Raw genomic sequence first — 16,421 nt, forward strand, 5'->3', positions numbered from 1 at the left:
ATGCCTCCTACCGGAGCAGAACCCACTCCCCGTTTTCTGTGAAACTGTGAAAAGGAAAAGCCCTCTTGTGATTTTTTTTCTAACACTGTCAGAAAGCCCATGCACTGCGAGCTTTCTCCACCACCTACACTGCATACAGGACTCTCCCGAGATGCTGTCGAACAATCCTCACGTCGGGCACAAAGTGGCAGGCTGTTTGGTTTTCCTCTCCTTCTGTAAGTACTCACTTTACTTTCTAATCCCCATGTCAGTAGGCTCGGACCAGACAGACAGCTGTGAGGGACATAATGACACCCTGAACGGTAAACAGGTTGTCTCTGTTTTGAAAGGGGAAGCTTGTGTTTGGAAAGAGGCGTCAGTGTAGCGCTGGATTCAATGTTTCTGGCGACTAGAAGAGACGAGCTGTGAGTGTATTTTCATAACTGTTTCAGAAGTGCGGAGCCATGATTCGCCTCAACTTCCTGAGGAGTTGAAAGGCGATTTACACGTATCGGTTGCCATGTGGGTTTGTGCAAACCAAGGACTGTAAGTTTACATTGGAGTTACACACAGGGAAATGTTTCTTATTTGGAGTCATGTTTTTAAAACACAATTTCTGCTGAAATCAGTTTCCGACAAGCGTCAGGCATTAAGTAGCTTCCCACTGACACATCGGCGTTGCACTAGTGGTAGTTAAGCCTGGGGATGAATGCACCTCAGGCTACAGCTACTGTAAGCTTTACTAAGTCAGGGTTTTCTCTGTCATTCTGCATGTGTACCGGGAACATGCAACAAAAGTATAAGAATAAATGACAGCCGCAGTTATGTGATTCATAGTGATTTATTTATTTTTCTGTTGCTGTACGGGGGATAAAATGAAAGTGGCATTGTACTTTTAATTTAAAAAAAAAAAAGTTAAATTTGTTGTAGAAGCATGTTAAAGTGTTGAAAATTTACATTTTTGCTTCCTTCTGTTGACTTAATTGCTTAAGTGACATATCTTTCTTAAAGGACAAATATTAAAGGTGAATTTAATCTCACAGTTTCAAGCACTGCAGGACCTCACATATACCTTTAGCCGATAAGATGTTTATAAATACAGCATGTCCTAGCATATGTTCTGTACATGCAGAATATATTTAGTGATGTGTCCATTGGGTGGGGTGCAGCACCTAATGTGTGGCTGCAGCTGTGGAGAGAATTGCAGTGGGTGACCAATATTGCAGCCCAGTGTGTCATGTGGATGTTCTCCTGAACAGAATGAGATAAATGCTGAGCGCAGGAGAGTCTCCCTGCCTTGCAAGGACAGAAAATTGTAATAATGAAATGAAAAGGCACACAATACACAAGAGTCTGCAAATATTTTAGTAGGGCGAGAAAGGGCAACATCTTGTGTGAGGAAAATAACAAAAAATAGTGACATTTCTGTCATGTTTAGGGCGATGTGAAGACCACAGATAGGTACAAGCTCAATACAGTCTGAATATCTATGAATCTAAATGTAGCAAGAAAATGCTACTGATAACACTGATTTATTATTAATTGGATACAAACTTGGATTATCAGTTTGTAACCTACACTTTGTCACACTCTTCTCCTTTCCTTCTCCTGAAGATATTGTGCATTGAGCAAAAACATACCATAGAACAGCTATTGAAGCTTGTGGATGTATCAAAAATACAGATGCAGTCTGAGCAGTATGGGGTGCCAGGGTCACTGTTCCAAGCTGCCGTTACCCTGTGCACGAGTGAGAGCTTTGTGTATTTGGCACTGAGTCAAGCACGTTTAGTTTGGCATCAGACTCTGACAAGACTGCTTGTCTGCTCTCCCTGTATGTAATATTCATGGACCTAACATCAAGAAGTAGCCAAGGTCTGGAGAGTGTCCATTTTGGTGACATTAGGGTGCCACCTCTGCTGTTTTTCAATGATGCCGTCCACGAGGCTTCAACAGACTGTCATCTCTGATGTGCACTCGAGCGGTTTGCAGTTGAGTGTGACGCAGTCAGGATAAGGAGCGGCACCTCCAAGTTTGAGACTGCAACACTGTTTCTTAGTCCACATGGATCACATTTCAACTGTAGCACGTCCAGTGGCGTCCACCATGTCTGCATTTGAATGTGGATATGTGGATACTAACATGATTTACAGTGATTTTTGGCAAAAGGGTGCTTTACTGAATTGTGGATTTGATTATTAAAGCTGAACTCTGTAAAAAAACAAACAAACAAAAAAAAACTATCAATCTTTGGGGCTGCAGTTAATGATTATTTTCATTACTGATGAATCAGCCAATTCTTTTGTTGATTTAATAATTTGTTCCATAAAATATCAATAAAATGCTGTAAGAGACCAATACCCAATAGTATTCAGTTTACAATCACAAGCAGCAAATCATCACAATTGAGAGGCTGAAACTAGGACATTTTTGGCATTTATGCTAGAAACAAATGATTAAAAGATTCAGTAATTATAGTTGCTGATTAATTCTCTGTCAGTTGACTAATTGTTTCAGCTGTACTGTTATATGCGAGTGTGAAATAGTACAAATCGTTCTTCATACTCTGGGTTTGAGAAATGTTCATTGCACCTGTTGGATTAACAATGCAACTAACTAACTGAGTCATTCAATGAAATTTTCATTGCATACCAATGAGCTACTTCTCAAAGGTTATAACTACTTTGTCATCTTGATTCTAGTTTGAACATGCAGAAAGTTTCAGATTTAACTCTAAGGAAAAGAAAAGTTAGTTTTCCTCATTGAAGTGACTGAATTCAGAGTTGTCTTGGAAGTTTTATTCAGAAGTGACAGTAAAAAGGACTGTGAGAGTGATGTGGGTGATGGTGGTGTGGAGAGAATGGAGAAAAGCTCTGAAACAACCGGGCTCTCAAAAAAAACTGTCTTTGTTCTGACCGTCAGCTGTGGTCAAAAGTTTTGGATTGTGGCTGAAGGAATAAGATCACGGACAAGTTGAGTTTTCTCTGCAGGCTGGATGACTTCACTTTTGTGTGACAGGGTGAGAAGGTTTGGGATTTAAGTGGACCTCGGGGGTCTATCTGCTGCTGTGGCTCATCAATGCCCTCCAAAGACCCCCCACCCTCTTAGATCCAGGATATGCAGTATCCTGCATGTCTAACTGGTCTGGGGGGTGCTTTAGGAAGAACTGAAAGAAGCTGCTGGAGCAAAGTCTCCTCTGTGTACTTGTCTGTGTGACACTCCTGAATGAGCAGCTGTATGGGATGGATGGATGGAGGTCTTAGTCGTATAAACAAAATGAATAATGTGAAAATCATTTTAAAAGATTAATTTCACCTTTAGTTTCCTGAAAATGTAGGGATACTAGGAGAGGGCAATATGATGATACATCATCAGATGATATGAATTTTTCTACTGTCAGAAACGTTGCTGCATCTCTCCCTTTGATATCTGTGGTTGTATTAGGCCGATGTGGACATAGTTGCAAATCAATGAGCCAGGGCTGAAACGAAGCGTTACTTTCATTATCGATTAATCTGCAGATTGCGTTCTTAATTAATCAGTCAGTAGTTTAGTCCATGAAATGTCAGAAGATAGTGAATAATGCAGTTGCAGTCTTTACATAGTCTTTTCTGACCAGCTGTCCCAAACCCAAAGAGATTCAGTTAGCCATCATATTAGAAAAAAGCAGCAAATCTGCACATTAGAGAAAGTGGAGCCAGATATCTTTTGGTATTTTTGATTCCATTTTTTAAAAATTATTAACTGATTATCAAAATTATTGCTTATTTGTAGTGTTGCCACTTATATTTTGAGCTGGGGAGTAAGCCAGTTTGTCAGCATATTTGAGATATATTCTAGATCAGTAAACTAATGTCTTATGGTTTTTAAGACACCATACACCTTGTTTTTAGTGCAGTTATTTTGTTGATGCGTTATTATAGCCATATAGAGTATCAATGGTAGTGAGGGTGCTGCATACTAAGCAGTGGTTAAGTTAAAAAAAACCCACTAAATATAATGTAATTAATTTTAAAAGACATTGAATTAAGAGAGAACTCCAGCTAGAAACTCCTAACTGGGTTAGGTGTTGCCTGTATGGGTCCTCAATGGCTGCTAGTGTTGCTCAAGTTTGAATAAAAAGTTTAAATTTAATATGACACAACACCAGATGAAGCCTGTGCCTCCTGCATGCTAACAGTTTGCCGAGCAGTTCTCAAAAATACAAATCAGATGCATTATTACAACTGTATGAGCAGCGCAAACAGCATACCATCTGTGCCAGTCCTTTGAGGAGCTGCTTTTATTATAATAGCTTTTCCTGCCTGTGTCCCCACAAGGAGTCATAATTATTCCATGAAAGAAACATAGGAAGAAACACGGACTTCTTTTAATTAACTTGACAGATTTTTCAGCAACATTAAAAAAAACAGGTTAAAGCTGGATTAAGTCATTTTTGATCTCTAGGGGACCAGAAAATAGAGTCCAAATCTCACAGTAAGAAACCTTGATATACTCAATCAATTTATTATCTTGTTAAATGTTTTCAAATTGAACAGAAAGCAGATTTTCTATGTGACTGCACTCCTCAAATGTACAGAGAAAAGAATAAGACTGAGAGGGTTCATAACAGAAATAACTGGAGTTTTTTCACAGGCACCAACCCAAACACCTGAGCCAGCATAGAAGGATTCTGCAAAACCCCAGGATATGTTTAATGACAACATTGTCTTTGTTCCATTTCCAAAATTTTGCAGTTTCTACAATATGTGCACATGGCAGCAAGGTATGGTTATGGTTACTGAAGATTGTGGTTATGGTTAAAATAAAAAGGCAAACATCTGAGCTGTGACAAACACCTGAGTGAAAGATGGACTCGCTACACACCTGCTCACCACCCCAACCTCCACACTCTTAGTTTCTGCCTCACTACATAAAGGCCACAATACTTTCAGTGCAGAATCATCCAATAATGACAATACGCGGCTAGAGTGCTAGTTATCTACCTTTTTTTACAGTCAGTACCTCGGCTGATTACAGACTACCTCTAATTTGCATAAACAGCGCGAAGTGAAAATTCCCCTTGTGTTAAATCTGAATGCATCTTAATGGCCCACAGACATGAGAATCCTATTTGAGTCCTCTTTTTCACCACCTGTGGAATGAAAGTCCAATATTCACATTTATTTCTGGGATAATCTTCCAACTCCTGAGGAAAGTATCTGAATCTATTTTATTGGCAAATCTGTAACTTTCTTAACCAGTCACATTCCGCCATTTTGTGCATTCTTGTTTGAGCTGGAGTGCCTCGAGCTGCTGTCTATAGTTTTAAAAAAGTGGTTGGGGAAAGCTGAATCCAGCTTTAATGGCCCTCAGCTTGGGCTTGTTTGTGCACTGGTCTCAGAAGTGGTTTCTGGATGGAAACCATAAATATCAGCATTGTGATGTGAAATGCACATTTTTTTTAGATATTATTCTCTTTGCCAGATAAAACAACTCTTTTGGGGCCAGTGTACCTGCAGTTTGGACTCTTCACAATTCAGCCTCTTTGGAAACCTGTTTTGGTCCTATGTTGCTTTGAACACTCACACATGGATGTGGTGATTATCGAATGTCGCTTTAAAGCTGAAACTGACTGCTAATTAGAATTCAAGTTAATATAATACACCTGCATAGCTGCCTGTGTTAATGTGATTTAGTTACTTCAAAGTACTTTCATGTGGTGCATTTTTTCCCGCTCCCTTTGTTACCATTAAATCCTGGATAAAGTGGTAAGTTAAGTCAGACACAAACTGTCAAACAAGCAAATCATTACTTCATTGCTATATGAATCTGGCTCTGAGTAAAACCCTTCATTTCAAACAAAGAGGAACTGTAATCTTGCAAAGTAGATACCTAATATAACACATACTTTCCATATTTATTTGATCAGATTTTTAAAAATTCTGCTAGATATATCAACCTGATTCTCTCCCTTTGTTATGAGAACACTGTCTCTCGGCTAATTGCATTGGACATCTGCTTTTATTACAATGACAATGTAAATTGCTTGTTGAAAAGCATTCAGCTAAACCATTCAGAGCTTTCATCATGTAGAGTGATTTCCAGAGTTTCTGAAATCAAAGCAAGCAAGTTCCCCCTAGCGTGGCTCAATTGAAAACATGGTCGAAACAAAAGACTTGATTGTGCAGGTTGAGGAGGCGATGAGATGGAGGTGTTCCCATCAGCACTCCTGACATTATGTAGGGAGTTACTTCCTCTCTCCCTCTGCCTCACTCTGCCTCATCTTCTCCAGGGTGAGCCATGAAAAGATGGGAAGTTTGAGCAGATGCAGCAGAATGTATTGTGAACTCGAATGTATTCCTTCAGGAAGCTTTGTTTCACGCCAAATGTTGCATTTTTAATACTGACAGAAAGTGGGATGCCAGATGACAATGTATTTCTGCTTGCTCCACAGAGCTCATGATTTGCTGGATCAGATTTTATGTTTCTGAACTTCACATGGTACTAGCATTAATGGAAATGAGATAATAATGTGTTTATTTGGCTTTTTATTGCTGATTTTAAAAAAGGAGGCAGCATAATGGCCAAACAACTTGCAAATTGTTATATTTCTCACATTCAACAATTTAGCTGCCTTTTTTCAGCAAGCTGGTGCTTACTTTTTCTTTAGGAGCCATATGTTCTGAGAGATAGAGCATGAAAAATGAATGAATGAATATTTATTTTGAGCTCGACAGATCATTCTTGACCTTGGACACAGCAGTTGACACAACAATCTTCGCTTAAGGTACACTTATTTGCTTGTTCTGGAGGTTTGAACCATAGAACATAGTCTTCATCAGGAGTTAAAATTTGCTAAGTTTGCTCACTTTCCATTATTCTGAGCACCTCTCATCGGTGTCGGCTTAAAAGTGGCTTAAAACACATCGCACTCCAGCACACCATGATTTAGTCACCAAACATTTTCACTGATCAATCACCATAGATACCAAGCTTAAGAAACAACATTGTCATCATGTTCTCTTAAAAAATATATATATATATATCCTTACTCTTGTTTCAAGAATTCATCAATCTTTAGATGACTTGCATTCCTGCACCTCACTGTTTGTGTGTCCTCAGAGTTAGAAATTAAAAGTTGAGCCCAGCAGTTCATTCAATAGGCATTAATATGATCAATATTTATTTTGAACATTAAAACAGCTGAAAATTCACAGGATTTATAGGATTTGCAGAATAAGCAGGTCTTGGGTGTGTTCTCCCCATTTGTCTGATTACTTTCTCTTATTGGAAGATTATCCTGAGCTATCTTCAAACTGCAGTGTCCTCTCAGAGCAGCAAATAAGACATCTTTGATGTGAGGAAACATAAAACTGTGTGTGAAAATCAGATCTACTCCTTTTAAAAAATCTGTGGTGAAGCCTTTAGATATGATCATCACCTTGATGGACATTATCTGCTCTTTTAAACATGTCTTTTTGAAAGAAACATGAAAAAATACATAGTTATGCCTTTGCTGTAAGTTTTGGACTGAGGGGAAGCTGGCTTGCGTCCATTGTTGTTTTTTTGGTGCATTCATGACTAAAATAATTAGGTTCATTACGTTCGTTTGTTCTGAACTGGTGGCTCCACTCCAGGCTTTACACATAGAAGTGTTTTGAAGTTAACTCAGCTCTTTGAATAATTTAAGAAGAGGGTTTCCTTGCAATGGTTGGAATTAATATCTGACCAAATTACTGCATATTGGGTCAAAAAAGCCAACCACAGAGATTGTATCTATGTTATGAAATATGTACATTTATATTGGACTTTTTATTGCAAAACTGTGTGTATCTGTGTAGTACTTTCAACTATATGAAAAAACATCAGTTGGCTTGTTCCTAGAAAACATATCTGCTGCTTTTGTGCTTTAATCAACACTCTCAGTTGCCCGTTGCAGCAAGTCAGAAGCAGGAATTTAACTCTTTCTCAGCCGTATCACCTAATTGAAGTCAGCTTTAAAGCTGACTGACACTGGAGTGCAGACAGCCTGATTTAATATAAACTGGTGTATAAATTCATTCTCAGTGACACCGGTGTTTTTGATGTATTGATTCCTGGGAATCTTTCTGCAAAGATTTTCTTGTCTCAGAATCAATGGCAATGTAATTGCATAGAAGGTCTTTGGGGTCTAATTACAAAGTTGGATAGATGAGTGGTGCAGTGCACTCTCAGAGATCCAACACAGACTCAGAATGAAGGAATTAGTCTCTGAGTTACCTTTAATTTTTCTTCTCCAGATAATCGCGGGAAGCAGGTTGTTCTTGCAAACTTGCTTTTGTAAGGCAGCTTCTACTCAGAAAAGTGAATTATCTGGAAGACAAACTGAGACAATTTATGATTCAGTTCAAAAGGACTCATTGCTGTTTGTGTCTGGCCCTGAAATTATGTAATTTTTCTCTTTTCTTTTGTTACAGTTCACATCGACTTTGCTGCTAGCAGCTCAGGAAAAGGCTCACAGGTAAGAACTGCCCTGGACACTGTGCTGTTTATTTATCCTATGTACAAACTGGTCTGGAAACTTGTGCTTGATAATTACTGTTAATCATTCATTTCCTTGTTACCTCACCTCTATTAAAACCTTAATTAGCTGACCAACTGAAATAAATGACCATGCTTTATTCTTTTTAATGGATTAATTATCGCCCCCCGGATTAGAAGTGTAATTTGCTCTGCAATACAAATCCATTCACTCCTTCTTCACGTGCAAGATGATTTTCATGCTGTTGCATTTTCTTAGTCTGCAGTTGCTGCTCGATAAATAATTAACATTTTCAGTCGCTCTACTTCTTATTGGTGTGAGAAGAGGTTGACAGTAAGCCTCCTGGCAGAGGTGCTTAGCATTGCAGAAATGGGAAATTACTGTCTTGCCTCTTATTGATGTCAACCATTTCTTTCCACAAGAAGGAAGTTTTGCCCTTTTGCTTGTCACTATTTCATTTATCTCACTGTATGTATGTTAGGCAAAAATAGTTATGAACTAAATGTTCAGTGCAACTGTGAAAATAAAAAAAACATCATGAAACAGTAGGTTCTCTTGTTAGAATGTGTTTTATAAGAAGCACACAAAGATATTTGCCTCTAATTTGAACAAAAAAGTAGTTTCATATTTTGCTTAAATCGGTTTAAATCAGTAAGTAGTAGTTGCTTAAATCAGTAATTGTATCACTTTTTAAAAGATCAAACATACTCGATCAAAGCACTATCTCAGGTAAAAAACAGAAGTATAAAAGAACGATTAGGGACAGCTGCCTGTCAAAGTAATGAAAGCAAAGATTTAAATGACATCCATTCAGGACAAGAAACCCATGAAAGGAATGAAAAGCAGTGTTTTTGCAACAATGGAAACATAATCAGGAATAAAAGTCATGTCTAGTATGTCTGATGTGCTGGAAAAAAGAAATGATAAAAGTTGAGAAACTGATTTACATTGTACTTAAACTAAACTAAAACTACTTAAAAGTTTTAATACATGTATTCTGAGAAGTAAATGTCTGTGGAAAGCAGGAAGACAACCTAAATAAGCATTTCAAAGTTTTTCTATGTCATACGTGCTCGGCCCTGTAACGGACTTCACTACTGGTTTACCGCACGAGGCTCTGTCTCGGCACCTGAGAAAGACCTTTGCACTCACCGCACTTTCCTGCTCAGCGATGGCTCAGTCCATCCCTTATTACATACAGGTCATTACATACAGCCTCCCTGGCCAGTTGGGGTGGGATCCTCGGCAAAGCCAATGTAGTAGGCATGTGGTCGAGTTCCCCCCACCACATCAACCTGCTGGAGCTCACAGCAATATGGAAGGTGCTGCACCACTTTGCCTCACAGCTGAGTGGGAAGCACATCATGGTGAGGTCAGACAATACCACAGTGGTGTCCTACCTCAACATACTCCGGGGTGTCAGATCTCCAGCTCTGCACAGGATGGCGGTTTCCATTCTGACCATCTCTGCTCCCTGAAAGCCTGCCACGTTCCAGGGTCCCTCAACACGGGGTTGGACAGGATGTCAAGAGGGGGTCCACTCGAGGAGGAGCGGAGCCTCTCCCCAGACATGGTCTCACAGATCTGGCAACAGTGTCTTCACTGGTTCTCCCTGAGGACAACCGCCATCCTCTTGTGTTCGATTCTGGGATGACACCTCATGGTCTGGAGGTTTAGAGGGTGAGACTGAGTGGCTTTGGTCGGCCATGGTTGTCTCTACGATTCAGAAGGCACGTTCGCCATCCACCTCCAGGGCTTACACAGTTCAGTGGCAGGTGTTTGCAGACGGGTGCAGGCCAGGAACCTCAATCTGCATTCGTGCCCCCTGCAAGGTATTATGTACATATTTTTATATAGATAGATAGATAGATAGATTCTGTGCAGGACTTATTTGATAGTGGTTGTGCTGCATCCACATTGGGGGTGTTTGCAGCAATGATTACAGCAGGCCACAATGGTTTAGACCGCTTCATGGCCAGGAGGCATCCACTGGTGAAGCACTTCCTGCAGGGGGCCCACACGCTGAGGCCCCCTACTTGACACTTCATCCGTCTGTGGGACCTTCAAGCAGTGCAGGGCGGTCTAGTGGGTCTGCCTTTTGAGCCTACGGGTCAGGCAGACCTGGAGTTACTGTCAATCAAGACAGTGCTCCTCTTAGCCTTGGCATCGGCCAAGAGGTGACCTTTGTGCCTTGTCTGTGCATCCCTCCTTATGTCTATCAGCGAGATAGGGGGTTGGTAGAACTACATCCAAATCCGTCCTCTGGCTCGAGGGTCATTCGCCTGAAGGCTTTTTTCCCCCCTCCTGACGGGGAGGGGGAGTACCTTCACATTCTGTGCCCTGTACGCATAGTCTACTATTATGTGGAGTTATAGACTGTAAAAAATATGGATGTAGCCACCGCAACGTCACCATTTGGTCTCTGAAGAAAGGTTTTGAAGCACAAAGTGGGCGGCTCCGGCCGTCGCCATCTTGGCAGTGCATGGGCAAATAGGTGGAGCTGAGGTGGGCCGAATGAAGCCTGGTTCTGAAACAAGCCACCTAGCGACTAGCGACCTGTCACTCAAAGTGGCCACGTCCTTAATAATGCGTAACTTTAAGGCTTTATAAAATTTAAAAGGGGGAGTTATACAGTTGTCATGAAATGAAACGAGGCTGTAAACATATTTATTTCCACTGTAAAGTTGGGCATTTTTACATAGGGGTCTATGGAGATTGGCTCGCTTTTGGAGCCGGGTTGCCGGGTTCGGACCCAGTCACAACCAGCCTTGGTTCGTGTCCAGCTGGGAGTACATCTCATTCCTAACGGCCTTCGCCTTAGGTTTCAACCAATAGCAACAATACAACATAGAAATAATAGTTACATGGATGTAATGCAAGTTCTGTGAGAACATGCATAGCCCTATAACCACAAGCCAAGCTGGCCCCAGTTGTTTGTTGCTGGGCTTTATAGGGGGAGTGTGCTGCGTGGTAGCTAGCTCCTGATTGGGCAGTGAGTGTATATAGAGTTTTCTCAGGTGCCAAGACGGCGTCTCATAGGGTAAACCTATAGTAAAGCCCGGTACTACACATATATTCATAGAACTGGAGTTATATCCATGTAACAACTATTTTCTGTCCTCTCTTCTGTTCTTGACCCTGACTCGTAGTGCTTTTGAGAGCTCGCCAGGGGGTTGTTGCCTAGTTACCGCAAGACCGTGGCAGTAGATCGTCTCCTTCACTCTTTCAACATACCTTTTTTTTTTTTCTTTTTTCTTTTGCTGCATTAGTTTTTTCCATTTGACATTTTATCCCAGACAGCAGAGGACGAAATTAGTTATACAAGTCTTATCATATCAGTAGTTTCTTGCATTCAGTAATATTTGCACCGTTTTTCTCCACACAAAGCTCAACTGCAAAGTTGGAAACCAGGTTGTTGCCCCCTTTTTAGGTCTCCTGAGCTGAAGAACAACATTAATTAGAAAGGAATACAGATTTTTAGGTCATGGAAGCATTCCAGTTTAGCTATGGAAAGTCATGGAATTTACATCAGGGCAATGGCGTGAGGCCTTGCAGTCATTTACATATACAACCTTTTTGCAACACATGCTTATAAATTGGTGGACTACAAAGTAAACACACTTGATTTATTATTTCAAAAGTAAACCAGTCTCTGAATAACACAGTTAATTATTGCTCATTACACAGAGGATTATTGACTCTCTAGCAAAGCTGCTATATATTATATGAGGGACCTTTTTTATTAGTGTAGCTTAAAACAGTCTTTTACCAAATAATCCTAAAGAAATAAAGATCTTATACAATAGAATACAATACAGTTTCTGGAGCAAAAAAATATAATTAATGTGTTCTGAACAATCAAAACGCAAAATAATTTTGATTCTTGTCTCTTCAAAAAAAAAGTGTCATCACATTTGTTTCATAGATGTGGTTCTCAAAATCCTCAGCACACAACAGCCATAACTCATTTAATTGATTAACACATCAGACATGATTAATATTTCTTTTAACTATATAATCGTAACAACATAACTATATATAACTATATTTTTGTGTTCTTCACATTACAGTACTTCCACCAAGTTTTCAGCCACTGATTTTGGCATGAAAATCAACTCGCAGGAACTTGACAGTCTCACCACGATCTGAAAGAGCTTTTTTGATTTTTACAGGCTAAGTTTATTGACTTGGCAGTGATTTTTTTTGAAAAACTACATTGGAATTTGCAACCTTTTTTTGTTATGCAGTATATGGCAGTAATGTCACAAGTCAATGTGAAAAATGTGATAATTTGAAGAACCCATTTATTATCATAATTGTAGTATTTAATAGGGCTGGAGTCAACCAAAAAAAGTCTTAGTCGAATCGTTCATAATCTTCAATTAATCGAGTCGCGCAGGACAGGGGATGTAACGGGAAAGAGTGAGCTCAGCAACCACACATTTCTCCATTCTGTATTTCTCTGTTTAGCGTCTTTAGGTTAGGCTAACCCATTGTTGCTAACTTTGGAGCTAACCCCCTTCACTTTTCCAGCACTTGGGGAAACAACAGTCGTGACTTTTTAGCATTTATTAACTAACACACTGTAGTCTGTACTGTACATTTACTGCCAGACTGACAACTTACTGATGACCTTTCCTCTGCCCGCTTGCATCCACCGTTACTTTCCTGCCACTCGCTCGTTCCCACTCGCTACGCAAACACTACACACTGCCCTATTCCTAAACAGAGTTACACTACCAATAGTTTCCAAAGTAACAACACAGAGGTTGACTCACGTATCAGAACAGCGCTGCACAGAGACTCCCAAGCGCTATTGATTTCTGAATGAATGGATATTTGGCGTTATTTTTGGCATTAAGAAATATTTTTTGGCCTGGCCTTGGTGGTTCTTGTTTTTATAATTATAGGAAAAACACTGATTCAGTTAACGTTGAGTAAATGTGGAGTACAGTTAGATCTAGCAGTCTCCGTTAGGTTGGGCAAGTTCATAATTGTAAAAACAACAGGGGTGTTTTGAATACACCCCCGTTTTCACAGGTAATTTGTTAGTCTGTCCCTCCCACTGCAGGAAATAATGGATTAATCCTGGAAGGCTATTGATGTAACACTTTTCTCCTTATGAAAGTAACACAGAGATTATTCGACCAATGAGAAATTGGTCGGACGAGAGCATATCGACCAACTAATCGACCAGAAGACCACAGCCCTAGTATTTAATTGATTGATCAATTGGCTCCCCGGTAACGTCAGAAAAATGTGTTAATAACATTGGTGTAGGCTTTGCAATTTACGGTGTCTGCATTTTTTGCATTTAACGGACTTAGACTGACATCGTGGATTTTGAAAGCACTGTTTGATCAGAGCTTATTTCAGCTGATTTTAGGGCCAAATGGTCAGCAGAGATGATCTGGCACTGCATAAGAGAGGATTTCCCATCTGACTTCAAACAGCTGGGTTCATCCCATCATGATTAAAATCTGCCTAAACCTGCAGGGGCTCCTGTAGTGTGTGATATGAGTGCGTGATCTTAGAATGCAAAGAAGAAACAGAAACAGAAAACAGAAAAACAGTGTTAAACTCAAAACAATTTTACACAAGTTTTTAGAAAACTGATAAGTTAAATGTCAGTGTGATTCCAAGATCCATGCATTCTTCCAATGACAGAAAATGATACTATTAAAAGATAATCTATTTCAATTTTCAGGCAGGAGTTGTTAAGTTATATATTTTGCATTGATCAGTATCATTGCATGTAACATGGCTACAAATGTAATGATGTTTAATGGATGTAATAATGTAATAATGTTTAATAATGTAGCTGCAGCAGTAAACATCATAGTGTAATTTTCAGTAGTTGTCTTTGAACACAGTCTGTGGCTTGCACATGGAACAAGATTTTTCAGCGTCTCCACCTCCTTTGAAGACAGCCTCAAGCCTCTGATGACTGGCATCAGTTTAAACATAGAATGGCTTGGAGAAATTGGCAAAGGCAAGCACAGGTACCATGATTATCTCCTGCTCCAGGGCCTAATGAACCGCCTAAACAAGTGTATAACAAGTTTGCTAATGTAAGCAGAAGTGCCTTGATCTCCTGCACTCAGAGGACTCAGAACAGTCAGAGAATGCATGAGGACTACACAGTGTGTGAAATTATTTACAAACTTCCTGTTGAGGGTCCTGCAAAGCCAATGAATGACTTCAACTTGTTAATAGCCCCTTTTACACAGCCTGTTCAAGGCAGGAATGTTGCACTGTTATCAGTAGTTAAAGTTCTCAGGCACCGGAGCAAAAACTTGGAAAAGCACTCAGCAGCCAGACATTTCTCCGTTCTCTGTTTAAGAGCAGCTGAGATTGACAGTAAAATGAGAGCATATATTATATGATATTTTAATGGGCAATAAAAAGAATTTACAAATAAAATAATTATCCACCAATACATTGTTCAAATTAAAAAAGGGATTTACAAAAAACGCTTTAAAATAGTTAATAAGATCATCATTTAAAAATACATTAATGAATACGTGATAAATAATGGAATTTCAAAAACCAATAAACCAATTATTTAATGTGAGTATTACAAACCGCTGTGCAATGTTTTTCTGATTAACCTTTAAACGCAATAATCTGTCACTCCAACCAGACTTGCTGGATCGTATTTCATTGTCTCACCGGCACTTTAAACAACATGCCCATACCAACACAGCCTCTTTTATTGTTTTACATAGGACTGTTTTCAGTCTGAATGCGGCTGACGAGTTCAGGTTTGTTGCTGAACAACAAGAAAAAGTCGAAAAAAGAAAAGCAACAACTTAATGAGAACAGAAATACTGTACTTGCATACATAGACGAGATAGGCATTCCTGTTTGCGGTAGTGCAAAGCGCAGTTACCTCTCATGGCCACATGGTGCCATCTTTAATGCACATTTGATATGTTAACATAAGGTATTATTTTAATGTTTATGCAAACAAAAAGTGTATAACGTTAGTGCTGCTAATTTTATTTGTGGTTTTTAATATAAAACTTGGTGAAATTATTTCAGTTTGTGTATCAGTACTTTTTTAACATTTTAGCACATTTTAACAATACCGCACTAATACTGATAACCGTGATAATTTTGCTCACTATAATCGATATGAAATTTTCATATCATTTCATCTCTAGGCCCAAACAGGAAGCTTTACTCTTTAGCTTCAGGTGATGTTCCTAGATGTCAGGGAAAAGCAGAGTTATGAAAGACACAAGAACACAACCAGTACAGAAGAAGTACTTGAAAATGCTGATCTTTGATCTGTATGTTTTAGAGGCTAAATGGTGGCTTTACAGAGTTAAATAATCCAAACATTTTTTGTTTTAATCTTCATGCTGTTTAGGGTCGTGTCGTTATAAATTTCTAACCCAAATAGTAAACATAAGTGCTTGTTTGCCATCATCACAAGGATAATTGAATTGTTGAGTTCTTTTGTCCTTTTGAATCTTCATCTCTTCGTAGACTGCACTCAGTCGTAAGTGCCATTCTGTTGTTGACATAATGACCAGTCTTGAAGAAAAGGGGCTGCAGAATTCCTTAATGACACACTCAATTCAACTCATCTTGTCTGATTCGACAGTGACATCTTCTCTGCCATTTGGCAGGTTGTTGTGCTTTCTTACAAACATCATTTTGCAGTGGTTTGTGTTTAAACTCCTCTGGACAGCCTGTGTATGTAATAACAGAGTGCCATTACATGCAAGAGCTTCACTTATTCTGCAGAATCCTCTTACCTTTGGCTGTCGTTGTAAAGAAATCAAAATCAAGAGAAGACGTGTAGGTCTGATGTCTGAATCATTACTTCAACTCCCCTGCAATGACCTTATCTCAGCAGAAAAGGCAGACTCCTTTTCTGAGATTGTACACATTTATGAATGCTACCAATGTTTACCTGATGGTCCTGCTGAAA

General features: G+C 39.4%; 1 protein-coding gene across 2 annotated transcripts in view; it reads left to right on the plus strand.

Moving 5' to 3' along the window:
* The window catches only part of b3glcta (beta 3-glucosyltransferase a), a 70,086-nt gene continuing 53,665 nt past the window's right edge, over positions 1-16,421 (plus strand). Inside the window, exons 1-2 of one of the 2 annotated variants that reach the window (XM_067595161.1) lie at positions 1-215; positions 8,415-8,458. In XM_067595161.1, coding sequence (XP_067451262.1) covers positions 152-215; positions 8,415-8,458 — 108 coding nt within the window. In that variant the 5' untranslated portion in view covers positions 1-151. Of the gene's footprint in view, positions 216-8,414; positions 8,459-16,421 lie in introns of those variants that run through there. The other variant, XM_067595160.1, reaches the window with a different exon arrangement.

This window comes from Thunnus thynnus, chromosome 7 (genome assembly GCF_963924715.1).
Source record: "Thunnus thynnus chromosome 7, fThuThy2.1, whole genome shotgun sequence".
Classification (NCBI taxonomy): domain Eukaryota; kingdom Metazoa; phylum Chordata; class Actinopteri; order Scombriformes; family Scombridae; genus Thunnus; species Thunnus thynnus.